Source organism: Morus notabilis, unplaced genomic scaffold (assembly GCF_000414095.1).
Source record: "Morus notabilis unplaced genomic scaffold, ASM41409v2 Scaffold317, whole genome shotgun sequence".
NCBI lineage: Eukaryota > Viridiplantae > Streptophyta > Magnoliopsida > Rosales > Moraceae > Morus > Morus notabilis.
The window spans coordinates 272,138-300,096 of NW_010363634.1; the positions used below are offsets into that span (position 1 = coordinate 272,138).

The 27,959-nt window shown below is 35.9% G+C and overlaps 2 protein-coding genes across 2 annotated transcripts; one reads left to right on the plus strand and one right to left on the minus strand.

Moving 5' to 3' along the window:
• The first annotated feature begins 686 nt into the window (after window positions 1-686).
• On the plus strand, window positions 687-5,138 carry LOC21405661 ((R)-mandelonitrile lyase 1). The gene is made up of 4 exons (XM_024169855.1): window positions 687-771; window positions 1,002-1,664; window positions 3,641-4,493; window positions 5,052-5,138. The coding sequence occupies exons 1-4, from the start codon at window positions 687-689 to the stop codon at window positions 5,089-5,091; spliced, it is 1,641 nt and encodes a 546-aa protein (XP_024025623.1). The 3' UTR covers window positions 5,092-5,138.
• Window positions 5,139-22,803: 17,665 nt separating this feature from the next.
• On the minus strand, window positions 22,804-27,566 carry LOC21405663 (probable 1-deoxy-D-xylulose-5-phosphate synthase 2, chloroplastic). Its single transcript, XM_010104684.2, has 10 exons — window positions 27,351-27,566; window positions 27,050-27,238; window positions 26,739-26,903; window positions 25,740-25,890; window positions 25,241-25,512; window positions 24,878-25,151; window positions 24,463-24,770; window positions 23,680-23,961; window positions 23,292-23,579; window positions 22,804-23,157 (listed from the first exon to the last, which is right to left on the minus strand). The coding sequence occupies exons 1-10, from the start codon at window positions 27,465-27,467 to the stop codon at window positions 22,990-22,992; spliced, it is 2,214 nt and encodes a 737-aa protein (XP_010102986.1). The 5' UTR covers window positions 27,468-27,566; the 3' UTR covers window positions 22,804-22,989.
• Window positions 27,567-27,959: the final 393 nt, after the last annotated feature.

The following is a 27,959-nucleotide window of genomic DNA, read 5'->3' on the forward strand; positions in this document are numbered from 1 at the left end:
TATAGTAACATTTTGATCTCTAAACTTTTAATATTGGCATATTAGTCTTTAAACGTATGTTATATTTTGACAATTTTGGTACTGACACTAATATTGATAAAGGATTTCTCAATGATGTGGAATGACAAGTTTTCATTTTTGGTTGTAGTATCCATCGCTTTTGATGGCTGAAAATTTTACAAAAAGAGTTACGTTATATGTAAATTTTTCTCTAATTAGTAGAAACTAATATATTTTGCACTTCCCATAACTGTTTATGTAAAATTTCTAGCCATTACCAAAATTATCAAAAGTCAATAGTTAAGTCCAAGAAACAAAATATCACTATAATTAAAATTCAAGGACTAAAAGTGCCAAACCCCTTATATGCCTCGGGGCCTATTTCGCTTTTGAATTTTGCATGTTGCGTACCGCTTTGTAATTTTATTATTATTTTTCTAATGAATTTTAGTATATTAGGTTCACCGGATGTGTCTGCTCTGTTGATATTTATTTATATCCACTTATCAGGGAGGAAAAAGAAAAGAAAAAAAGATAATTGAGTAAAATGTGTAGAAAGTGCCTCTCAATTCCAACAACGTACGGTTCTATCTGGAACTGAAAAGGCTATAAATACTACTCAGTTTTCAATGAACAGGTACAAAAATAAGATTCTTCTTTTCTGTCGTTTGCACACAGATTAAAAAATGGCTGCTTTATTCCTGCTTCTTATCTTATTTCATTTTCAACCTCCGTGGGATGCTCTTGCATTGGCCCCTACATCTGAAAATGGTGCTTAAATTCTTGATCAACTTTTGATATGTCATATTTTCTCTCATGTTTTGTTTAAGATATATTATATCTAGGTTTTACACTATGAATTTCTCATTCAAGGACGAACGAAACAATTAATCAACATGATTAGCTTACTCTGTTGTCGCTGCATCAAGCCAACAAATGAAATATATAAAAACTCGTTTACACTTCAACTTTTGTTTATATAGTATACATGATATGTGCAGACTTCAGTTACATGAAAGTTGTATCCAACGCCACCAACCTCCCTCGCTCGGCAGAATATGACTACATCGTGATCGGAGGTGGCACCGCTGGCTGCCCTTTGGCGGCGACTTTGTCGCGAAACTACTCGGTGCTTCTCCTGGAAAGAGGCAGCGCTCCGTCGACATACCCTGAGGTCCTACAGGCAGACCAAGCAGAGGCTAATCTCCTCAATGACGACGACGGCAAAAATCCAGTCCAGAAATTCAAGTCGGAAGAAGGCGTCGAAATCGCAAGGGGAAGAGTTCTTGGAGGAAGCAGCATGATCAACATAGGCTTCTATTCCAGAGCCGAAAAGGAGTTCTATCCAAAATCAGGCATTAATTGGGACTCTGATGTGGTTGAGAAGGCGTATCAATGGGTTGAAGAGACGATTGTTCACCGTTCGGATTTGCTTCCTTGGCAATCCACCTTCAAAGATGCTTTGTTGGAAGCCGGGTTGGTTCCGGATAATGGGTTCACTTTGGAGCATATTGTGGGAACCAAAGCTTCGGGTTCATTATTCGATGGGTTAGGAAGGAGACATGGAGCTGTGGAGCTGCTTAATAGAGGAGATTTTAGAAATTTGCGAGTTGCGGTTCGTGCATCAGTGGAGAAAATCCTTTTCACTCGCACCAAAAGAGGAGGTATTTTGTCATGAGAGACACAATATATATACTTATATATTATGCTTGTGCTATATATGGTCTGATTGGTTATACAACGTAACATTAACGTAACATTAACGTTAGAGAGGCGTATCGCCATCTAAATTCACAATCTGTGAGGTCTTAAGTTCGATGAGACAAAAATGAGTGATTTTTAAAAGATGACAATGTAATTCATTTCATATAGATATTTTATCATGAGAGACACAATATATAAAAATAAATAAATAAACTGTATATAGAAGTTGAACCCAAACTTTCTTTTTTTTTAAAAGAGGATCAGTCCTTAAATTTTTCATTTTTTTTTTGTAGGTTAAAGTTGAGAAAAAATTGTTGAAATTTAGTAGAGATAATCATATATCTATCGTGTACAATAACATGAATTTGTTATTGTATTCTTAACGAAAAGGAAAAAAAAAAAAAAAAAAAAAAGATTGCGTAGGTAAAGTGCAAAACTACGTTCCGTAAATAGAGCATGTTATATCTTATGCAACTTTTTAAATTTTCGTGAAAATTTCAATTTATGGAGCCTAAATTCAACAAGAAAAAAGAAAAAAAAAAAAGCTTAAATTCAGGGGCGGCTTATGCATGTTTGGGGCTTTAGGCAAAAATTTTAAACGAAGCCTTTTTCAAAGTTATTTATTTTTCATTAAAAAAATCAATTACATCGATGTAAATCAATTTTGCTTGTTCGAGATACAAAATTATTAATGAGTTTCAAACAATTAATCAATTGAAGAAGCTTCTAAGATTTTTACCATTTATTCTTAATTTTTACCATTAAGAAGAAGAAAGAAAAAGAAGATGAAGAAGATTGGCGAATTCACCTTTTAAATGTATTGTTTTAATATTTTTACCATTTACTATTGATTAATACCTTTTGAGTACTAATATAGTGTTTTGAGTAAAATGATATTAATCAATTGTAAGGGAAAAAAAAATTCAAGATCCTTGCATTCTAACGAGTATTTTTCTTCTTTTTCGTTGGGTTGAAGGACTAACAACATCTAGATTCATAATTTGTGAGTCGTTGACTTTTTAAGTGCCAGAAACTGATATAAAAATGATGGTTTTTCTATTTTTTATGAGAATACAACGATTCATTTCATATTAAGAGAAGCAAAAAGCTTATTGTCTTTTAGAAAATATGCACTTCTTTTTCATAGTTGATACATAAAACTTTATTTCCCTTAAACTATGGCAACTTAATGCTTATTTTCACTCTACATGAGTTACAAATCTATTTTCACTCTCTAATAGTGCCTCCATATCTTAATGCTTATTTTTGTAATGAATGTGAAGCACTTGTTTTTTTCAAACCATAGATCGGATTTCATCCTTCAAACATACATACAAGTGTGTGTGTTTGCTATTTTCGAATTATTTTTTAATTATTTATATATTTCTTTTGTTTTGAACTAAATTTATTTATTGTTTTGGCACTAAATTTCCTATCATACGTACGTACGTTAGTACTATTTTTCCTCCTTTAATTTTGTCTTGTACTAGCTAGCTAGTTGGAAAGAGTCAATGCATAAACTTTAGGAATTAAAACGTATGTGTTTGTCAACATTGCAAATGATTTCAAAAATTTGGTGGCTGTCTGTCTAGGATCTTCTTATATATATATATATATATGAATTAAGTTTAATTTACATAAAAACGTTTAAAGTAAATGTTAGCGTAATTAAATTCAATTGTCCCCAGTTAATTATCACAATATTATCGTAACGTTATTGTGGTGTGATAATTTGGTGTTTAGGTGGATTCATAGATCTGAAAACAGCTAGCTGTGCTGATTAGATTGCTAATGGGTAGTCTTGCGGAGGTGGCTCTCTCCGGTCATTTTGTTTTATCTTTTCTTGACTTACTTTCAATAAGGATTTTATTCTCGAAAAAGAATAATAAATGTTAAGAGAAGATTTTAATTAATTACGCAATAATCAACCATGCAGGTTTGGCTGCAAACGGAGTCCAATACAGGGACTCCAGAGGGATGCCTCATCGGGCGTTTGTACGTGCCAAGGGAGAGGTCATTTTAAGCGCCGGTGCAATCGGAAGCCCTCAGCTTCTCCTTCTCAGCGGCGTCGGCCCAGTTTCCGACCTCTCCTCTCAGCTCATACCCGTCGTTCAACCCCAACCTGACGTCGGAAAGTTTATGGCCGACAATCCTCGAAGCAACATTGGCATAGTAGTGCCATTTTCGCTTAACGCCTCATATGCACAAGTTGTGGGAATCGCAACTGATTTTTACATAGAGTCTCTTTCTACCATAAAGCCCTTTGCATCCCTTACAAAACCTTCTGGCGTTTACGGCAATATATCTACTCCGATCGATCTGAGTGTTGTATTCCTCGCTAACAAAGTCCCCGGCCCCTTGTCCATCGGTTCCCTTGCACTCGCGTCGCGTAATAATGTGAGTGTTGGTCCAAAAGTTCGATTCAACTACTTTTCAGAACCGGAGGATCTTGCGCGTTGCGTTAAGGGGATGAGAAAAGTTGGCGATATGTTAAGGACCAAGGCATTTGCAGCCCTAAAGTTTGATAAGAATGCACAAGGCGAAAACGGGTTTAAGTTCGTTGGTCCCACTTTACCGGTGAACTACCGGACGGATAATTCGTCTTTGGAAGCGTTTTGCCGGAGCAACATCACGACATGGTGGCATTACCATGGCGGGTGTCGTGTGGGGAAGGTTGTTGATGGTGATTTTAGATTTACGGGGATTAATGCACTTCGTGTGGTAGATGGATCAGTTTTCACTAGCTCACCTGGGACCAATCCTCAGGCTACCCTTATGATGATAGGCCGGTAAGTCTTGTATTAGTGAACAAAAAAAAGTGTTTTCTTTTTTTTCTTTTCCTTTTCGATATATATCAATTCTTCTTGCTTTCTAGAATGTTTTTAAGAAAGAATATTTTAAGTTAGTAATAAGTCTTTGCCCCCTAGGTTTGAGTTTTGGCTATACTTCCATTTTTTTTTTTTTTTTTTTTTTTTTTTAATCTATGTAATCGTAAGGTAGTAATAAGTCTTACAAAAGCCAGGCTTTTGTATTGTTGGGTTAGGAAAAAAAATCAACCCAAACACATCATACCGAAGCTTTAATATTGTGTGGGCTAAGCAGTAATATTCCAACCTAACTGTAATGTACTTAATAAGACCGATACTACCACTATCGTTATTTAAAAACTATCATGTTGTAATTGTTCCTCTTTGACTTCATTTGTAAAAAAAAAATATATACAAAAGAAAAAAAGTAATTTATATGTCTAACTTTTAATAAACTTATATGTCTAACTTTTGATGTGCCCTTCTTCTTCCGTTTTTTTCGCCCCCTAATTTTTCTTCTTGTTGTGTGTTTGTTAACAGGTATGTTGGGCTTAAAATGCTTCGGCAGAGAGCGACTTGAAAATAAAAAGGCTGCGGGCAGTTCAACAATGGCAGATCAAATAAAGTCACTCCCCTATATATCAGTTCAATTGTTTTCGTATGTCATAGAGTGGAAGAAGTAATTCATTTACTTCCGGCCAATGCCTGGAAATCTTCATGAAATCTAAACCTATAGCTATGAAGATTTATTACAATATCTCTAAGAATGCATCTTAAACATTGTATATCATCCGTTTATTTTTTGTGTCGTATAAGATCAAAAAACAAACAATGAAATACCACAAAGAAGCCATCAACTCATTTTTTTTTTTCAGAACAGACGGTGTTGTGGAATACGAAGTACTGCTCGTTGGACTCAAGAGATTGAATGCGCAGAGCGACACTCAACTAGTGATTGGATAAATTATATCATTAGAGTACGTTTTCTATGATGACAAAAAAAGTTATCAATGGCATATCTGTGAGTCCAATTTAATAGTTTTCATTTGAAATTTAATAGTGACCATTTATAAGATACTTTTTAAATTTAGAAACTAATACGACAAATTAACAATAATACTGAGAATTTTAGGATTATTCATAAATTTATTCTTTTTCAAAAAAAAAAAAAAAGCTAAGCTGAGGTGTGGGAAGTTTACTTTTTCATAAATGGGTGGTGATGATATAGTCCTATGTACTCTACTACTACTGTGAAATCATAAATGGGCGGTGATGATAGTCCTATGACTCTACTACAACTACTACTACTACTAATAGGTGTTCTTTTACATTTTTAAATTAGATATTATTGAGTAAAGATTTTGAGTTGAATTTGAGTTATAACTTGAGTTAAAGTTGTAACTTGAGTTTGTGTTTGATTGTGTACATTTGAGTTATGGTTTGAGATAAAAATCTTTTTAAATTTGTGTTTGAGTGAGTCAAAACTTGATATTGTATTTAGATAATATTTTAATAAAAACTCAATGATGATGGAATATTTTAATAGGGTATATGGGTGAAATTTTATTCGTCTTTTCGTTGTCAACGCATAGAAAAAAAAATCATCTCAATCAGAATTAAAACGAAAAAGTTATAATATTTTTAAGACTAAAAAAAATATTGTTCATTAATTTAAGTTTGAGTTTTTGAACTCGAGTTGAAAAGGAAACTTAAACTCGAGTTTTAGTCTCAAACTCGAATTCAAACTTAAAAGAACGTAAACTTAAATAAAATTTTAACTCAAATTTTTTTTTTGTGTTTTTATGACTGCCGAACAACCCTAATGTGCAGAGCGACACTCAACTAGTGATTGGATAAATTAAGAACGTTTTCTATGATGAAAAAAAGTTATCAATGGCATATCTGTGAGTCCAATTTAATAGTTTTCTTTTGAAATTTAACATAGTAACCATTTATAAGATACTTTTTAAATTCACAAACTAATACGACAAATTAACAATAGTACTAATTCTAGAAATGAAAAATTTTGGGATTGTTCATAAATTTATTCTTTTTTTAAAAAAAAAAGTTAAGCGTCATGAATGGGCATTGATGATAGAGTCCTATGTACTGTAATAATAGCAGCAGCAGTAGAAACTAATACGACAAATTAACAATAGTACTAATTCTAGAAATGAAAAATTTTGGGATTATTAATAAATTTATTCTTTTTCAAAAAAAAAAAAGAAGTTAAGCATCATAAATGGGCGGTGATGATAGAGTCCTATGTACTGTAGTAGTAGTAGTTCTTGAGTGGCATTCTTAAGTAAAGATCTTGACAATATTACTACTATGAATAAGTGTTCTTTTGCATTTTTGAGTTAGGCATTCTTGAGTAAAGATCTTGGCACCGTTAAAGTATTTTTTTATAGTCCGTTTAGTTCACGTATTTAAATTAATATTTTAATTCTTAATTTAAATTTTGTGAGGAAACTCATTAGTGAGAACTTTTTTAATTCAACTTTTTTAAAAAAAAAAAAGAAAAATATTGTAACAAAACATTACGACTACTACTACGAATAGGTGTTCTTTTACATTTTTGAGTTAGGCATTCTTGAGTGAAGATCATGGCACAACAACTACTACTACTATTACTAGGTGTTCTTTTACATTTTTGAGTTAGGCATTCTTGAGTGAAGATTATGGCACAACTACTACTACTACTACAACAACAACAACAACAACAACTACTATTACTACTACTAGGTGTTCTTTTGCATTTTTGAGTTAGGCATTGTTGAGTGAAGATCTTGGCACCGCTAAGGTCTTTTTTTATAGTCCGTTTAGTTAACGTGTTTAAATTAATATTTTGATTCTGAATTTAAATTTTGTGAGAAAACTCATTAACGAGAACTTTTTAATTCAACTTTTTTTTAAAAGAAAAATATTATAACAAAACAACACGACAAATTAACAATAGTACCGACTCTAGAGTGAAGAATTTTGGGATTGTTCATAAATTTATTCTTTTTCAAAAAAAAAAAAAAGGTTAAGCTGCTGCTACTACTATTGCTGCGGCTGTTGTTGCTGCTGCTGCTACTACTACTACTACGACTACTGCTGCTGTTGTTGCTACTACTACTACTGTTGCTGCTGCTGCTACTGCTACTACTACTACTGCGACTACTACTACTACTGTTGTTGTTGCTGCTGCTGCTACTACTATTACTACTACTACAACTGCTATGCTGCTGTTGTTGTTACTACTGCTACTGCTCCTACTGCTGCTGCTACTACTACTGCTCCGACTGCTGCTACTACTCATACTACTGTTACTACTGCTACTGCTACTACTGTTACTACTGCTACTGCTACTGCTGCTACTGCTACTATTGCTGCTACTGCTACTACTACTACTAGTGCTACGACTGCTACTACTACTGCTTCTACTACTGCTACTACTGCTACTACTGCTACGGCTACTACTACTGCTGCTCCTACTGCTACTACTGTTACTACTGCTATTGTTGCTGCTACTACTACTAAATGTACTTTTACATATGCTACTACTAATAGGTGAGTTAGACTACTACTACTATTACTATTACTAGATGTTCTTTTGCATATACTACTACTAATAGGTGAGTTGGACATTCTTAAGTGAAAATCTTAACACCGCTAAAGTCTTTTTTTATAATCCGTTTAGTTCACTTGTTTAAATTAATATTTTAATTCTGAATTTAAATTTTATAAAAAAGTTATTAGTGAAAATTTTTTTAATTTAACTTTTTTTTAAAAAAAAATATTATAATCATGTTTTTAAACACTTGAGCCAAAGCCTGACGTGTGAACATTGTAGGGTCACGAGAGTGCCACTTTTACTTGTGTCAGCTATTCTCCCAGTTTCTCTTGCGTTTTATGATTACACCGAGTGAGGTAAGCGACAGTTGAGGCAACGTTAATTTCAATGATACAACGGGTTGTTTTGTAATTATCTGCCCGAAGTTTTTAAACAAGAACCTGAGGAAGATAGCAGTAACTAGGGGCATTGCTATTTGTAACTATTGCAACTTTTTGGAATTCGTGTACGAACATATTTTAAAAATATTATAACATCTACATATTAACTCTGATTTAGATCTTTTTTTTCTCATTATACTAGTAGCATTGAGCTGAACAAAACAAGATCCATATTGGATAGGGACTTTTCATGTAACATTGTCATATTAAATAAGTAAGCTACTACATATTGGACATAAGATGACAATTAAAAACCGTCTGCAAAACGTATGACGATAGTTTGGCAAACCGTCGTTTTATCCTGTGATGATCTTTATTTTTATCAGCATTATTACGTTCGTACTTAGTTCATTTCTAAACTTTTACTATTTTTTCACTATAAACTCCTAAAATTTAGGCAATTTTTTTTTCCTTCAATAGTAAATTTGATACTAATATGCTTTAATGAAACAAAACTTCAATCAATAATTCATGTAAAACTCGAATATCAAAAATACTTTTCTGAAAACATTTTTAACTTTTTAACATTGAATAAGTTATAGATAAAATTCTTTTAAGACTTTAAAATTTGCTCCTAGGCGTGGACATACATTCAACTTACCGTTTGCATTCCACTGCCGTTCATATGCTACAACATGATAGCACTTTAAGTACTTCATCATACTTCGTGACTCGAAGTTGCTAAGCATAGCCTCGTAGTCTCATATACATTTCTTTCATTTCATAACTTACATATTCTTACATCAAAAGTATTATTTACTTTATAAACATAGCAGCGTTTTCAAAACACGTGGTGTATCCATTTCGCGCTTGCCTACGTCCCACTGCTTCATCCTTTTTTGCACTCCCAGAAAATAGATTTCAAGGAGCCGGTGCCTTACCCGAGCTTCCTACAACACGAACAAACATGATGAGTTTTCGCTCAGCAAATAACGGCAATTCACAATAAATACCAACAGTAATGCAAACCCATATATGCATTCATATAATACATCCTAACACATTTCGTAAACATTTAAAGCGCTCATCATATTATGCTTCCTTTTCTTTCATATTGTGCTTTCTTTCTTTCGTTCCATACTTCTTGACATCTTTCGTTTTTGTGTCATTCATTTTTCATAACTATTACTTCTTATGGGCCTCATCATGTTATACCGTTACACACATACTCAATGAGGAGTGAGAGAGCTACCCAAAACTAACTCACCCATGATTTTATTCATAAGAACCTATCTTGCGAAGGCCAGTACAAATAATTTTATTAGCTTTTATCATTTATCATCTTTACTTTATACATCGTCTTACTGTCATCATTTCTTATCATGACAGTAATTTTAATCTTATCAACTTACTGTCATTTTCTTTCTTATTATGACAGTAATTTTAGTCATATTTTTTCATCTTTAAACATTTCTACCAATTTCCTATGAAATTAGACTTTATTCAAATGTTTGACTTTTGTTAACTTTTCTAACTAAATTTCAGCAGAATTCCGCTTAATTTTCGGGTTTCCTAAGCTAACCATAACTCGTTTTATCCATGATTTCAACCTTTCAAACACATCACATAATCATTCTCATTCCTATTTATCATCATAAACATCAAAATCTCTAGGGTTCTTTCAATATTCTCACAAGAATTCACCCTCAACAAAAATGTGAAAAACATAATCCAATAACCAAAAATTTAACCTCTAAACATTTAGTTTTTCGGTACCATTCATAACCATAAGCCAATAATCATTTTTAGCAAAATTTTTCCATAGATTCAAGTATTCATGGACGTGCAGCCAAGATGAAAAATGAGGAGAAAAATTGAAATTTTACCTTAGAAGAATGAAGAGTTTGGGTGATGCTAATCTACGGTGGTTTTCCGCCGATTTCGAGTAAAACTTGTTTTTCTCACTTTGGGGAAATTTTTTTTTTCTTCTCTCTTTGGCTGATGCTCTATGCTTTCTTAGCATGGAAAATGAGCATTTTAGTTCTTTTTTTTTTTCCTTTAAAACCGACCATAAAAAAAGATGTGGACTTAGGTGCAATTTTGACATTTTCTAAGGTCCTTTTTGCTAGAAAAGTCAACAATTCTTTTTCCTTCTTCAATAAGCTTGGCCGGCCACTCCTTTTACTTTCCATGTGTTCTAATCTCAGTACTCCATCCATTAATCACTTTAGATCTCAACCATCCGGTGTATGTTTCTTAATAACTATTTTATTTCGGTTCAGTTTAATTCCTATCCGGTGCACGTTTTACCCGCGTTTTTCAAACAGTTTGTCAACTTGGTCAACTTTGCTCAACCTTGACTAACTTTTCAAGAGTGACCTATTGGTCGACTCTTAGTCAACAAATTTCAACTCGGTCAACCCTAATCGGTCAAAAACTCTAATTTTCTCAGTTTGGCATTCCGAACCCCTTTTTCGTCCGTTCTTCGTTCTGATTGTTTCTAAAACCCTAAAATTGATGTTTTTCAATTCCTTTTTTTTCTTAAACTTAATATTCACGTGTTTTTCCTCTTGTGAGAATAACATAGTGTTCCGTGTCTCTTTCCTAATTACAGTCTAAAATTCGGTAACTGTATCATAATTCAAAAATTTCTAACTTTTAATTTATACTTTGCTATTCAATACCAATATCAACAAATACTTATCATAAAAGCATTCATATTGATAATCCAAAGAATTCCAAGAAATTTATCTTATACAATAACTTCTTTGGCAAATTTCCCGGTCATGACATATCCAGAGTCGATAAATGTCCAAAACATACGACAACGGTTTTTAACTGTCGTCTAATACGAGTGTGCGAGAATTTTACAAAGAGGCACATTAGAGGATGATTTTTGTGAAAAAAATATCCTCTAAAGTGCACATTAGACGACGATTTTTGTAAAAACCATCGTCTTAGTGTACAACTTTTAACGCTAGTTATTGCGTATGATTTTGTGGTGTGTGCTCACAAGTGCACGAATCGCTTTAAGTAATAAAGTGACTAAATGTATCAAGTATCGTCCCAAAAGGATTGAATTATTGAAAATTCATCTAAGTACAGTGAGCTTTCGTAACTTAATTTTATCTAGACAATCCAAATTGGAATTAATTGCAAGAAATAAAAAGAAATTAAACTAACAAAACTAAACAAGGGAATTGACAAAACAGTAGACCAAGAGGCGACTTAATGAAATGGAAATATCAATATGATAAGGTCTTTAGGGTCTTAATTTCACTCTATCCATGTCCCATTCTTCTCCAACGCACTAAGTTCTTCACGGACTGCTTTTCTCCATTCTGAATCCTTGAGAGCCTCATAAATAGAATTAGGAATCTGCACACTATCAAGAGTTGACACAAAAGCTTGAAAAGCTGGTGTTAATCCTTCATATGAGATGAAGTGGCAGATAGGGTGATGTGTACACGATCTAACACCCTTTCTCATAGCAATTGGGACATCTAAATCTTCCACACTCGGGGCTGAGGTTGCAGGATCAGAGGATTCCTTACCCGAGTGAATTTGAGGAGGCATAGGATCCGGATCAGCTTCATGGTCGAGTGTGAGGGGTGCTGCGTGTTCTGTCTCCCTTTCGGATTTTTTCCTTCTGGAGTAAACCAGTAATTTTTCATTGGCACTTTGGACAGGACTGGAAGGTGAACTCTCGGGTGGAGAAGGACTCTCGGGAAGTGGAGGAAAAGAAGAAGGTAGTTGACTCTCGGGTGGAGAAGGAAGATTCCCAAGTATTTGACTATCCTCGGATTGTACATCAAGATCCCAAAGCTGGTATTCACTTATTTTCTCCCCCTGAATTGCAGATTTGGGAAAGTAGGATTGATGTTCAAAGAATGTGACATCCATGGAGGTATAGAATCGTTTTGTTATGGGAGAGTAACACTTATAGCCCTTTTGATTTGGGATCAAGTTTGCTACGATGTTGTGAGAATATGTGAACAAATGCAGAGCAGCCAAACACCCTAGGGTCTAGAGAGGAGATAAATTTAGTGTGAGGGAAATTTTAGAGGAGGACACTATAAGGGCTGCGGAACTTTAAAATTCTGGATGGCATTCTATTGATGAGATATGTGGCTGTGAGAACTGCCTCTCCCCAAAAATGTTTAGGGACATTAGTGGAGAACATGAGAGATCGTGCTACTTCTAATAGATGCCTATTTTTTCTTTCGGCAACCCCATTTTGTTGGGGTGTGTCAACACACGAACTTATGTGAACAATCCCTTGACTCATAAGGTAGGTGTCTAAGAGTGATTTGAAGTACTCTTTGGCATTGTCGGTTTTTAGGACTTGAATTTTTGTCTGGAATTGTGTTTGAATCATAGCATGGAAGTTTTTGAAAATTTGCTCAACTTCAGATTTTTCTTTCATGAGGAACACCCAAGTTAATCTAGTGTGATCGTCAACAAAGGACACAAACCATCGTGTTCCTGTTACCGTTTTGATCCTTGAAGGGCCCCACACATCACTATGAATAAAGGTAAAGGGACGAGATGGTTTATAGTAGGAACTTGGATACTTATTGCGAGTGTGTTTAGAAAACTGACAAACTTCACAATTAAAGAACTTTGCACTTTTATTGATGAATAATGATGGAAATATTTTCTGAAGATACAAGAAGTTTGGATGACCAAGGCGATAGTGTAATAACATAATTTCACTATCTTTATTGACATAAGAATTTAAACATGACGGACTCTTGGATGATCTATGACTCATGTTCGAAATGTGCCTTTTTGAAGGATTCTCATCTTTAAGGAGATAGAGCCCGGAACACGCCTCAGCACTGCCAATCTTCTTCCCCGAATCCAGTTCCTGAAATTCACAATAGGTAGGAAAGAATTTAGTTACACAATTGAGGTCACGAGTGAGCTTACTGATGGAGAGTAAATTGCAATTTAAGTTAGGAACATGAAGGACTGAGTGTAGGGTTACATCCTTGGTGACTCTGATTGAGCCTACTCCCTTAACCCTAGATGACGAACCATCTGCTATTCGAACTGTATGGTCTCCGTGACAGGGGCTGTACTTGTGGAAAGCAGTAGCATCTCCCGTCATATGATCCGAGGCCCCTGAGTCTACAATCCAAGGACTTGTATAATTTTTATCAACAGCAAAGGCCTCTGAGAAATTACCTTTATGTGCTAGCATGCTTGATCCTGTGGCTGCCGTGATGTTTGCCTGGCTGAAGAGTTTTTGAAGAGCTTCAAGCTGTTCCTTGGTGAAAGGATTGCTCTCGGTTTGAGTGGGACTGGAATGACTTTCTTTGTTTTCTGAAGTGGCTGCAGTGTTTCCTCGGCTTTCCTTGTCATAGTTTGATCGTGAAGGCTTCCAATCCGCAGGTTTGCCATGGAGTTTCCAGCAATTTTCCCTTTGATGTCCTGGTTTGCGACAATGATCACACCAAGGTCTTCCTCTTCTCTGTCTGTTGTCATTCGGGTTGCTGGGTTGTGATCCTCGGATTGTTAGAGCTGCTCCTTCAAGGCTGGAAGCACTATCCTGGGTTCCCATCATTAGTTTCTTCCTACTCTCTTCTCTCCGAACTTCTGAGAAGGCTTCCCTTATGTTTGGAAGGGGTTTTATTCCCATCACTCTCCCCCTGACTTCATCCAGATTTTTGTTGAGTCCAAGAAGAAACTTAAAGGTTCTTTTCTGTTCCACAATCTTCCTGTACAGATTTGTGTCTTCTGTGCACTTCCAAGGATGAACTTCAAACATGTCAAGGTGCTGCCAATGACGATTCAGGGTATTGAAGTATTGTGTGACCGTGAGATCTCCTTGGCGCAGATCATGTAATGCGGCTTCTACTTCAAACAATTCAGAGGTGTTCTCTGAACTCGAATAGGTTTCCCTAACTGCATCCCATATCTCTTTTGCAGTCCCATAAAGGAGAAAATTTTCTCCGATGTCATTATTCATGGAATTAATTAACCATGACATAACCATGTGGTTTTCAGTCTTCCATGTCCTGAATTTTGGATCCTTCTTATCAGGAATTGAGACTTCGCCAGTGAGATACTCATCCTTGCCCTTGCCGCATATGAACATCATCACTGATTGAGACCACTGGAGGTAATTGTGGCCATTGAGTTTGTGACCTGTGATAAGGATAGATGAGCCTTCCGTTCCACCATGCTGATTGCTGACTGGGGACATATCCGGATTGGAGTTAACTTCCGAGGTTGAACTAGATCTCTCGGTTGCCATATCGTATTTGGTCATGGGTAGGGTTTGAACGGCAGGGGATTGAAGAGGTTTGTGATTCTGGTTTTTTTTTTTTTTTTTTGGGCGGCACTGTGAGTATTTTCAGGCGGCGCTAAGGAGGGAGAGATGAATTGATACTAGGGCTTCTAAAGGCTCTGATACCATGTAGATTTTCAAAGAAGGAAATTGCCCTCTTTTCTCTCTTATTTTTCTCATTGAATCGGTACAATATATATATATATATGCTACAACTATAAATTCTAGGTTAAAGAGAATCGGGAAAATATCCCACTAAACTAGGAGATAAGAGATAGAGGAAAACTGAATTTAAAGATAGGAAATCAAATCCTAATCCTAATATCAATCCGAACTATATTGAGGATAATTCCTAATTTGAATTTTGAATTTCAACAATTACATTTCCAAAGACCTAAGAAAATAAATTTTGGCTAACATCATCATTGAATTCTAGCTATCTCCTTTCTCAAAACTCACACTTTATTCAAAATAAAAGAAGTAAACAATAAAAAGAAGATAAATAGAAACTACAATGTGAAAGTGATGGGAGACTACAAAAAAGAGACGGTACCAAATCCAAACCCACTATGTCAACCAACAAAAATGTGTTCCTTCTCGCATACTTAAACCAAACATTATCCTCAATGTTTTGTAATAATAAAATCACAAGGGAAAAGAACACATACTCGGGAGGCGACAAATTGAATCTAACATCCTATTGGTCCACACCACCGCCATCTCCTTGTGGCAGAAGGTAAGGGTTGTAAGGTTGAATGAGGCTCTCCGGATGTTGAGAAAGTGGTGGAATGTCCATCATATCTTGTCCCGAGCTGCGGCTGAAGCGATGGAACATAAGGCCGAGCGTGTTGAAATAATTGGCTTCAAATTGAGCTCTCGTAAAATGTCTTTGTTGTTCATCAACTACTCTCGCTCGAATGTCCATGATGGCTCTTCCTTGCTTGCTCAACTCCCGACGAATTCCAGAACTTTCTTTGCCATGATGATAAATCATTGTTGCATCTCTTTGGCACACCAGAAATTGGGAGCTCCTCTTGGCGGTTGTGATGGTCCCATATCTTTGGTGTCTGCAGGTAGAGGGGGCTTTGCAAACAATTGTTGTTATTGCCATTGTCATGCTTCTTCTTCTTCTAATTGGCGATGCATATAGTCAGACATTTCTCCTGGGAGGGGACGTCTTTGACTCAACGTATGACACGGTCGAGGTGCTTGCTCATCAGAAGGACCAAAAACTTTAAAGCCACCTTTCCAAACTTTATATCTTTGAATTATGCCGTGAGTTATGAGTTGGTCGGGGTCTTGGGTTAGCTCATCTTCTCTTATCTATATCTCGGCTCTTTGGGACAATCCGGTAATGAGTGAAGGGTGAGTGAGCCCGCCGGTGGTCTTGCCTCGGCAGTTGTGGAGTATGGAATCCCTAATAAGCTTGCCGACCTCAATTGATTTCTCGATCAATATAGCAAACAACAAGGGCGCTCTATCCGCCGTCATTATGTTTGGTGTAAGGTAGGCATTAAATTGCACATAAAAACCAAAACCACGCCTTTGGATAACGATTTAACGTGTTCGAGGGGAAGGAGAGGGCAATGTTCTCGCTGCCACTTTGCAACATCCATTTTGTGCCAGGTGCTCACATTCTCTTTACAATATCATTGTAGTCTAAATCTTCCAATAAGTATTGCTTGTACTCATCATCTTCAATATCAGGAAGATTATAGTATCCGTTGATTACCTCCGGAGTGAAGGACACCATTATTCCCCTAACACAGACTTCAGTGTTTTCCCCCTGTTGTGACGTATTTGCACAGAATTATCGTACAACAAGAACTACTGCTGGCTCCGAAACTTCAGTAAAGTCTTGCCAATGCCTATCAATAATAAACTTGGCTATGAGCCTGTCTCTTTGCTCACATGCCTAAACCCCCCTCTCCATTACCAACCTCTTTTTCTTTGCAACAAACTTTTCATATTTCTTCTAGGCCGCTTCATTGACAAACGTATTGTTGTTGGAGGATGAAATAGTACTAGGTTTAGACTTATCAACCTTCTTTCTCTCTAGAGCCATAACTCGTCACCTAGACTTCTTGTCAAACACTTGGTATCCACCTCGAAATGTACCATCTAACACCCAAATTATTTGCTCCAACAAGCCCAATTCTTAACAATCCATAATAAACAGGACACCACTTAATAAATCTTTTTCAACAATTCAATTCAAGAACCAAATCACAACTACCATATTGCACAAAAATTTCATTCAGAGCCTCTCTACTCAATCCAATCTTCCATCAATTAAACTGAATACCACACCAAGAATGAGTAGACTTACATGATGAAAACCCACAAATGAGGTCTTATAGTGATGGAAGTCTCCAACCTTCAAGAAACTCAACCAAAGATAATCTTGAAGAGTGGTGAATGAAAGCTCTAATGTAGGATTTAATGTGAAATCTCAAGAATTGGAAGGAGTTGTTGATAATTTGGTTGAGATTTGGATGAGGATTGATGGAGACATTTGGTGTTCGGAAAATTTTGTTGAAGTGGGAGAGGATTTTTTGGTGTTTTAGAGTGAGGAATAAAGAGTTTTAGGATTGGAAAAATGGGATTTTCAGAGTAAAATGTGTTAAAACTACCTTTTTTTCTTGGCTCGGCCACAGTGTGGCCACGCACCTTATTTTGTACGGCCACACAACGCTCTCTGGTTGCGGGGGGGTGCATTTGTCTCTGATTTCAGGCCCAAATTTAAGATATTTTTACCTCCCTTCAATTATTTTTTTACCAAAACTTGTGCTTGTAAACTCACTTATTTAAACACCTATACAAAACACACAAAATTCAAACATTAATGCAAAATTCTAAAGTAATCAACTTCAAACACTTACATAATTAATTAATTAAAACTGAAAACTAATAAAATCAAACAAAAATGAAAATAAACACGAAAATTAAAAGAACGAAAGGTGAAGAGCTTGGAGTGCCTCTAAAGTAGCGCTTACTTTAACGTCTCTACTGGACTTGGTCATGACTTGATTAATTGGGATCATTGAGTGGGATGCTTTCCACCTTCCGCTATTCTTCACCAAAATAGTGCTTGAGCCTTTGTTCGTCGACGCGAAATGTTCTTTTATGATCTCTAATAAGCTCAACAGTGCCAAATGAGAATACTTGCTTGATCTAAAATAGCCTCAACCATCTAGACTTCAATTATCCAGTAAATGGCCTTAAATGGTAGTTGAAGAGCAACGCGTCCTGTCCCAAAATGAATTCTTTCCTCAAAATATGCTTGTTATACCACTGCTAGTGTTGGAACTTTGAGCTGGAGGGCCAGCCCGAGGCCTGAATTTTTTGGGCTCGGCGGGCAGGCCCAATTACCGGCTCACCAACAGTAAATTTTCGGGCTCGGGCTCGGGCAACCCGAAAATAGACACCACGCCGGAGCCCACCGCCATGTTGTCGCCGTCAATCGTCGTCCGTCAAAATTTTTTTGAATTTTTCCGGCCAAGCTCGATTTCCCCGAACTGCCCAAAATCCCAACCAACAGACAAAATTTTGACCATTGGACCCTGACCCGACACGAAGCCTGAAAAGCCCGGTCCCAACAGCTAGTTTTTTTACGGTTGCCCGAATTTCAGCCCGAACCCGACCCGCCGAAAACAAGAGTAGCCGTTCGATCCGAATTTGGGGGAAAAAATCAATTTTTTAACCCAAAAATTTTCCTATAAATACCCCCCCCCCCTCATTTCCTCACTCAAAATCTCTTAATTCCTATCAATTTCTCACAATTTCTCTCAATCTCTCTCAATCTCTCAAATCTCTCTCACAATTTTTCTAAAAACTATCACATTATCCTAAAGCTCTCTCTCTCAAATCGCTCTTATTTTTTAAAAATGAATTCTTTTGGTTATAGTGGTATTCATGTTGATGCCCAACACAACGTGGAAGAAGGGCAATTTCCCATTAATGAATTTGTTACGTAGGAATCTAATAATCCGAGCCATGGTAGGCGTGGAGAAGTGACGAGTGCTAGTGCGACTGCGTTTGTAAGTGTTGCAACCTCCAAGAGGAAATGCAAGCGCACCTCGACAGTTTGGGATCACTTCGACACAATTGAGGAGATCAACAATGAAGGTAACACTAAACATATAGCTCAGTATAAATATTGTTTATCTAAATTACAAGGTGACACTACAGCCCCGGGGGTGCCCCGGGGATGGCACCCCGGGGAAGACCCGGGGCTGCCTCGGGGAAGTTACGCGAATGATAGCTGCTTTAGATCAACCACTTGGTTTTGTAGAGCATCCTAATTGGCAACGATATATTAAGGTTGTACATAATCCTAATGTACAGTTCACTTCAAAAACTACTCTTAGGAAAGATTTATTAAAATTATTTAAAAAAGAAAAAGAAGCATTAACAAACCTTTTACACTCGATTAGGGGGTGCGTTGCGTTAACGGCAGATATTTGGTTTGCTGTTGCCAAAAAATATTATTTAGCTGTAACCGGACATTACTTTAAAGGATTTGATTTAGATAAGAGAATATTAGGTTTTAAATATATTCTAAGATCACGTAGCGCGGATTTAATATATAATATAATTTTAAATGTAATTGATGAATTTAGATTAAGAGATAAAGTAATAGATATAACATTATATAATGCTAGTGTCAATACAAAAGCAATTGAGTTCTTTAAAAATGATTTAAGTTTATTCGGTGACGGTACTATTTTCCACCAACGTTGTGCATGTCACGTAATTAATTTAATAGTTAAATCTGGTTTAAAAGAAATGGGTACTAACATTAAAAGAATTAGAGATAGTCTTGGATGGATTAAAGGTAGTAACCAAAGACAAGAAGATTAGTTTAGGTTCTTACAAGCATTAAATATACCTCCTAGAGCATTAGCATTAGATATGCCTATAAGATGAAACTCAACTTATATAATGCTTCAACAATGCATCTCCTATAAGGATGCTATAACAAACTATATGTGTGCAAAATTAGGAGTATGACATATAGATGCATATGATTGGCAAATTGCCGAAGTTTTCTATCAATTTTTAGGTAGGTTTCATGAAGTTACTCTAAAACTTAGTGGAACATATTACCCAACATCACCTTTAGCTTTAGGTGAACTTTTAAGAATTAGTATTTTATTCAGCGAATATAGGGAGGACCTAATCTTAGGAGTTCCTATCCATTCTATGAAAAAGAAATTTAAAAAATATTGGTTTAAGTTGCCTTTGTTGTATGATTTATGTACTATTTTTTATCCTAGAATGAAATTAGACGGTTTAGAAAACTTAGGTGAATTTTTAGGCATCAATTGTTCGAACCAATTTTCAATAATAAAGGCAAAAATATATTCGATCTATAGTAAATATGAGAATAGGTTTAGAAGTACAAACTCTAGAGTACAGGAACCGCAACAACAAGATGAAACCCCGCATTCATTCTTGAATGTTTTCGGGTTGAAGAAGAAGAAGAAGACAACTCAAACAGAAGCTGGGAGTGGATCTTCATCAACATGTGGCAGCGGCGGCGGCAACTTCAATGAGCTTATGGCATGCCTCAGTGAAAGCTTAGTAGTCGACGGTACTAGAGAATCATTTTACTTAGTTCAATTGTGGAGGGCACGGGCATTAACTTGGCCAATCCTAACTCGATTGGCAATGGATATATTTTCGATCTCAGTCTCCACTATTTCATCTGAACAAGCCTTCAGTACGACATGACGAATACCTGAGGAACACCGAGATGCATTGCAAAGGGACATTGTTGAAGCCTTGGTCTGCATTAAGGATTGAGATCGTGCCGATCAACGTCTACACGATACAATTTCGCCAGCAAGTTAAGAATGGATCGATGAATTTAATCGATTAACATTTAATTTTGAAGACGATCCTTTAGCTTCAAATTAAATTGTAAATTTATAATTTGTAAATATGTATTTACTTTTGACATTGTAATTGTATAACTTTGTAAGTTTGCAAAATTTGTAATTCGTCACAAAAAGATTGCACTCTTTTTTCCTTACCAAGTTTTTATCTCAATTGAGTTTTTCTTGGTAAGGTTTTTTTTAACGAGACAATCATGAATTACGAATTTAAAAATTAATATACACAATTAATTTATTAAATTGTGTTAATAATGTCTGTTGAATGTTGATTTTAGTTTTTATATAATTTTAACACAAAATAACTTAATAATTATAAAAATTTAAAAATTTTAAAAAAATTCAGGCATTTCGGGCAAGCTCGAGCTGCCCGGCCGGGCTCGGGCAGCCAAATACAAGCTTGCGGCCCGTTCACGGGCCTTCTCGAGCTTGGGCGGGCGGCCCAAAATTTTTGGGCGAGTCGAGTCGTGCTTTGGGTAAAAACTCAGTATTTTCGGATGGTCGCGGGCGGCCCGTCCAAAGTTCCAACACTGACCACTGCTTAGTATGCTCCTTGTAGATTCTTACACTTTCATAAGCATCATTCTGAAATTCCTGTAGCTCATTGAGTTGCAATAAGCGTTTCTCCCAAGAAGCCTTCAAGTCGAAGTTTAACTTTTTAACAACCTAAAATGCTCAGTGCTCCGAAGGAGATATTCCGATCGGTGTCTTGAAAGCTGTCTTATACGTCCAAAAGGCATCATCAAGCTTCGAGGCCTAATCCTTACGGTTAGTTTGCATCCTCTTCTACAGGATTTACTTGACCTCCTGGTTGGATATCTACATTTGATCATTGGTTTGGGGATGATAAGCGAGAGCTACCTTGTGCTTTATTCCATACTTAGACAAAATGGCATTGAACACCTTGTTGCAAAAGTGGGTTCCTTCATCACTAATTATGGCTCGAAAAAAACTGAAACTAGTGAAGATGTTCTTATGCAATAATTTTAAGATAACTCGGGCATCATTTGTTGGAGTGGCAATAGCTTCCACCTATTTAGACACAATCAACCGATTTTTGGTCTTTTAGCAACGACTATTGTCATTGCTAAATCGCTCTTTTATTGTAGTGGTGGAGATAGGAAAGGGAAACTTCTTTAAAAAGAAATGAATAATGTTCTTATGGCTTTAATATTTTGGTTGGTTTTTTTAATGTTTGAAATTGTCTCTTGAGTTTTGAAAATGTATATAACAAGTTTTTCTTTTCAACTCTTAATGGGTAAATGAGGGGAGTACGAGAATGACTTTTACTTTGGAGATACCCAGAACCCCGTTACAGATCAGACAGGTATGGGGTGGGTACGGGTGACAAAAAAGGGAGTAGGATATTAGGGTGGCGGAAGCTTACATGCTCCGCCCGTTTACATCCCTAATCAGGATTTACACTGAAAAGGTCATCAACTTTAATTTTTCGTATCAAACAATGTTGTGGAATGTGAAGCACTACATTTGATATTAAAGTCGCTAAAAAAAAATTGGGATCAAGAGATTGAACGTGCTGAGCGATGGTAAACTAGTGATGGAACAATTAAATGCAAAATTTGTGACGCAAGACATAAGCTAGTTGCCTCCCAGAAGAAAGTGTAGCAATTGTCGAGGAGTTTTAAATACACTAGAGTGACCCAACTTCAAGAACTCAACAACGAGCTAAGAAACTAGTGAGTAGTGCTTCGGTCTATAACGATGAGAAGGGTGAGTACTCATTCATAGGAATGTCAAAAGAATCATGTATGGCGACTTAATCAAAGATGTAGACATAGTAATGGAGATCAAGATGGAAGAACAATGTTGGTTTGGCCCTATTATATCGTTAATGGCCTCTTGTTCAGAAATCATTTTCAGGGCCCTACTCTAACGTGTATTAGATGAAAGAAAGATGTGCATGAAGGAGTACGTGGAAATCACTCGAGGAGCAAGTATTTGTGTGAGCTTAAGAAGGAGCAATCTGTTTTTGAAATACTTGCGCTAATTAGTCCTTTCCTCAATTTTTCTTTTAGTTTAGTTCTTTTTGGCAAGTATATTTGGTTGAGATGATGCTACAAAGAATGGCTTAGAAGTGCATAGTTTAATTAAAGTGAAAGCTCTATTATTATTATGACAGAGAACAAATCAAGATTCTATGTTTAAATTAAAATGAAAGCTCTTTTATTAATATGGAACACTTTCATATTCTCAGCTAAAGAAATTGAAGAGACTCAAAAGAAAAAAAATATATATTTACATTGATTTAGATTCTTATAAGCAGAGAGAAAAATATACGAGGCTTTAATATATATATATATATATATATATATATATTTTCAAGCGTCTACTGTAATTTTGAATACAGGTCGAGAAGGGGAAGCTTGGATCTGTGTTCGTCTATGAGCGACAAAGCAGTAGATGCAATGTGCTTGGAAGTTAGCCCTGCAGCCTCGATTTGGTCCGTCTGAGCTCCATGGTCAATGTATCTATCCGGAAGCATCATCGGCCGCCACTGCACGAATAGAAATTAACCACTCAAATAATTTAGTATTGATACATGTGATCCAAATAATGTTAGCTAACGAATATAATTAGTGATTTTCTAATCTGCATTGGCTTTGATTTATAGATTAATAAGAATATCACCTTAAGCTTTCCGCCGTCAAGCAATCCATTAAGGCCTAAGAAGTTTGAGACATGAGAGCTGAATCCTCCAATGGAACCTTCTTCCACAGTAATCAAGATCTCATGTTCTTGAGCTAATTGTCTGATCAAGCTTGCATCAAGAGGCTTACAAAACCGCGCATCTGCCACGGTGATCGAAATGTTCAGAGTTTGGAGAAGATCTGCTGCAGCTAAACAACTTTGTACAGCCGTTCCATATCCTAAAATGGCTATCCGACTTCCTTCTCTTAGCACCCTCCCCTTGCCAATCTGTATTGTATTTATTTAAAAAAAAAATACTTAATCAAAGATGAATATTATAATTAATGAATTACATACGTATAATGATGAAGTTTTGTCTAATAAGTACCTCTAATGGGGACCCTTTGTTGTTTAGTGGAAGAATGGACCCAACGCCATTTCCTCTTGGGAACCTAAAGCAACTGGGTCGGTCATCGATGGCCGCTGCTGTGGCCACCATGTGCATAAGTTCAGTCTCACAGGCAGGGGCCATCACCACCATGTTTGGCAAACATGCCATGAAAGTTACGTCAAATGCTCCGCAATGTGTTGGACCATCTGCACCCACAAGACCGGCCCTATCCATCGCAAATCTCACCGGGAGCTTTTGAAGGTCTACATCATGAACCACCTGCATGATTTTTATACATTATTAGCATGATTGAAGTAAACAATATAATATACATCATGAACCACCTGCATGATTTTTATACATTATTAGCATGATTAAAGTAAACAATAGATATATATATATATATATATATATATCATGAACCACCTGCGTGATTTTTATACGTTATTTGCATGATTAAAGTAAACAATATATATACATCATGAACCACCGGCATGATTTTTATACATTATTAGCATGATGAAAGTAAACAATATATATATATATATATATATATCATGAACCACCTGCGTGATTTTTATACATTATTAGCATGATTAAAGTAAACAATATATATACATCATGAACCACCGGCATGATTTTTATACATTATTAGCATGATTAAAGTAAACAATATATATATATATATATTTATATATAAAGATTTAAAAAAGTACTGAATATAATTTTTTAGGAAAAAAAAAAGGTTAAAGGTTGTCAAGAGAAATTGTATTAATTTACCTGATCATAACCTCTTTGCAAAAAAGAAGAGTAAATTGCACAGAATGGCTTCATGCCTTCAGCCGCTAGGCCAGCAGCAAATGTAACGGCATGCTGCTCCGCTATTCCGACATCAAAACATCTATCTGGAAGTTCTTTCTGGAACAAGTTGAGTCCAGTGCCGCCACCCATTGCAGCATGAATGGCAACAATTTTTTCATCTTGCTTTGCTTCAGCGATTAAGGACTCGGCAAAGTACTGCGTGTACGAACGAGTACTCGTTTTCGACTTCAACTGCTTCCCAGATTTGGGATCGAATTTCACCACACCTAAGGATGAAACCAAAATCTCGTCAATCCTAAATATCCAGATCATTAAAGTTTTATTGAGAAACAAAGGAAATATAAAATGTTTCGTATTAAACTATTTGCAATACCATGCATCTTATCGGCCGCAACTTCAGCGGGAGCATAGCCTTTTCCTTTCTCTGTCATGACATGGATGAGAACAGGCCCTGGTGTTGGCATAGACTTAACATTAGTCAAAATGTCGACAAGATCTTCTACGTTATGGCCGTCCACTGGACCAATATAATAGAGTCCGAGTTCTTCAAACAATGAAGCCCCTGAACTGGCTGTCATTGCTCGCATATACGCATCAACCTTCGAAGTAATTTCATGGGTTTGCCCCCCAATTTGCTTGGAAATACCCTATTGACAAGTCATATGAAAACAGTTATTACTAGAGAAATGTAGAAATATACTAAAAGCACAAGAAATGTCGGAAATGCTTGTTGCACCTTTGCAGCCTCACGCAGCTGGCGGAACTTTGTGCTAGAGTGAATATTGGCGAGGGCTTTGCTTAGAGCTCCAACAGGAGGAGCGGGACCGTCAACAGTCGCGGTGGGAAGAGAGACCTGTTTGTTGTCGTTTAAGATGATGATGAGATTACTGCCGAGATAACCTGCATTGTTCAATGCCTCGTACGCCTGTCCTCCAGTCATGGCTCCATCTCCTATTACAGCAATTACATGGTTTTTCTTCCCTTGCAAGTCCCTTGCAACCGCCATCCCTACAAATAGTTTAATATAGAGTTTAGTTTGTAGGAGCAACTTTGATCTTCAATTTTTTACTTTTTTTTTTTTTTTGAAATCTTTATTTTATCATTTTGCACAATTAATTTTGATTAAATCTGATATAATTATAAAAGGTGGATTTTGTTTGATTAAGAATACACAAGAGATAATCTTATTACGATTTCTTAAAACACCTTATAAGTTTTAGACGTGAGAGATTTACCAAGACCAGCAGAAATGCTAGTGGAACTATGGCCAACTCCAAAGGAGTCATGGGGACTCTCTTCCCTCTTTGGGAAGCCTGCGAGCCCAAAAGTTTGTCGAATTGTATGCATTTTTGACCTCCTTCCTGTTAAAATCTTGTGAGCGTAGGCCTGCAAATCCAGTAAAACAGATGGTTACAAAAGCGGGTTTTACTTCCACTAATATATCACTTTCCACGGTTAATTTATTATTATCTTTTTGTTTTGGTAAAATATTTACACATATATTATATATGTGGTAGTTACATGTTTTTATTCTCTTATGAAAAAAAAAAATATTTAAAAACAAAAAGAGATAAGGAAGCTATCTTTATTCGGTCCACAATTTATACGTAAATTAAAAATAATTCTAATTATATAATTTTAATCTATAAAACAATCACAATGTATTCTTAAATATTCTTAGGGGAATCACCTGAGAAAAAAAATGTTTTTATATTTTGCTCAGAAAAACGCGTCTTCCATTTTGAAAGGGCCCACAGAGAAAATTGTACTAGTTACAGTACTTTAACATTGTAGATAAAAACAACATAAGAGTTGTTGAGTAAAAACAAATTATAACGACAATTACACGTGTCTACTTTGTCGTCTTTTTTTTTTCTATTATTAGTACACTTATTATCACGACCTTATAGTTTTATTTTTTTTTTTCTTAGGCTTTATTATGTGGGGTATTCTAATTTTTTTTCTGTCTAGTTTTTATTACAAAAATTTGAATTAGAAGTAGATATATTATATAAGACGAGTTGTCTAGTGGATAAATGTGATAAACTTTTCTAACACCATACCTCTTCATTTGAAGAAAAATAGTATGGATTTATCTGGATTCTTCAACTAAGAGTTGGCATAGTTCTCCTTAAAACTCAAGATTATCCAATTTATTACAAAAACACAAAATCAAACAAAAGTAAAAAAAATAAAAATAATAATAATAATAATAAAAAAACTTGATCTTATACCTGGTGACCGACATCCCAAATAATCTTGTCTTCAGGAGTGTTGAATACATGATGAAGTGCAACTGTGAGCTCAGCCACACCTAGGCTTGAGCTGAGGTGCCCTCCAGTTTTTGACACCGTGTAAACAATGTCCTCGCGAATTTCGTCGGCTAATATCCCAAGTTCCTGGAATGATACACAAATGAAACAAAAAACCTTAATATTAAGCATAACAAGTAGTGTACATTTTAGTGTGATTTTTCTATAAAATTATAGTATTATTTTAACTTTTCATAAATGATCAAGAGAAAAGCACAAGTGTTAAACGTTACCTCGGCAGAAAGATTCTTCATGTGAGCAGGGTAGTTAATGGTGTCGAGAATCGGAGTCGAAGGCTTTTCGCCGGAGAAATTGAGAAGCCTGGGAAACTCCACGCCATTGATGCTCTTGCCATCGTTCACCAAAGTCATCTTGTAATCTCCATCCGCGTTATTGTGTAGAGCAGAAATCATACCAACAAACTGAAAACCAAATTGAAAATTGTGTTATAATTAGCAGTTTTCTCATTCCCACATACATAAAAATTAAAAAAATTAAAAAAAAAAAAGATTTTGTTTTTCGCTGCTATATTACCTTCTTTTGGTTGCTGCTAGGGACAACGTTAGACGTTAAAGTTGGCAAGCCAAGACAGGGTTGTCCATTTTGAGAATGGAGCGATGGGATGAAACTAGTTTTGAGAAGAGAAGACATTTATTTCTTTGGATTTCTCTTACGTTTACGAGAAGAAGTAGAGTAACTTGAATATTTGATGATGCATATAACGGAATATAAACTGAAGTGATTGTAGAGCTGAAGTGGGTTGAGCTGAAATCAATGAAGGCTGGTATTTATAGGAAAGCTCTGGTGGTGCGACGTTGGAGATGGGAAATTTCCTCATGATACGCGTGTTTGATTTTCCTTTCTTTATTTGATTTATTTTAATGAGGTTATGAAAATAGAAATAATCTTAAGGTGACGAGTGAGACTTTCTTTTTGTAAGCAGTGGACAAGTCGTACGTGGTTGGCACTTGCTTTTCCGGGCAATAAATTAAAGAATTGTTTCTTTTTCCTTATTATTATATTTAAGAAAGAACGTTTAAGCAAAAAAATCACGTTGAACACGACTGCGTCGTGGTTGATGTACTTGTGTCGTTTAGCAAAAAAAAAACAAAAACAAAAACAAAAACTAGTGTGGACCACCCT

Bases quoted from the DNA above. Each gene is read 5' to 3' on its own strand.
- LOC21405661 (XM_024169855.1), top strand. From the start codon at position 687: ATGGCTGCTTTATTCCTGCTTCTTATCTTATTTCATTTTCAACCTCCG. The intron at 1,665-3,640 runs GTATTTTGTCAT...TCAACCATGCAG, and splicing joins CACTCGCACCAAAAGAGGAG to GTTTGGCTGCAAACGGAGTC. The intron at 4,494-5,051 runs GTAAGTCTTGTA...GTTTGTTAACAG, and splicing joins ACCCTTATGATGATAGGCCG to GTATGTTGGGCTTAAAATGC.
- LOC21405663 (XM_010104684.2), bottom strand. From the start codon at position 27,467: ATGTCTTCTCTTCTCAAAACTAGTTTCATCCCATCGCTCCATTCTCAA. The intron at 26,904-27,049 runs GTAACGTTTAAC...GTATCATTCCAG, and splicing joins TGAAGAATCTTTCTGCCGAG to GAACTTGGGATATTAGCCGA. The intron at 23,158-23,291 runs GTGATATTCTTA...CTATTCGTGCAG, and splicing joins TTGACGGCGGAAAGCTTAAG to TGGCGGCCGATGATGCTTCC.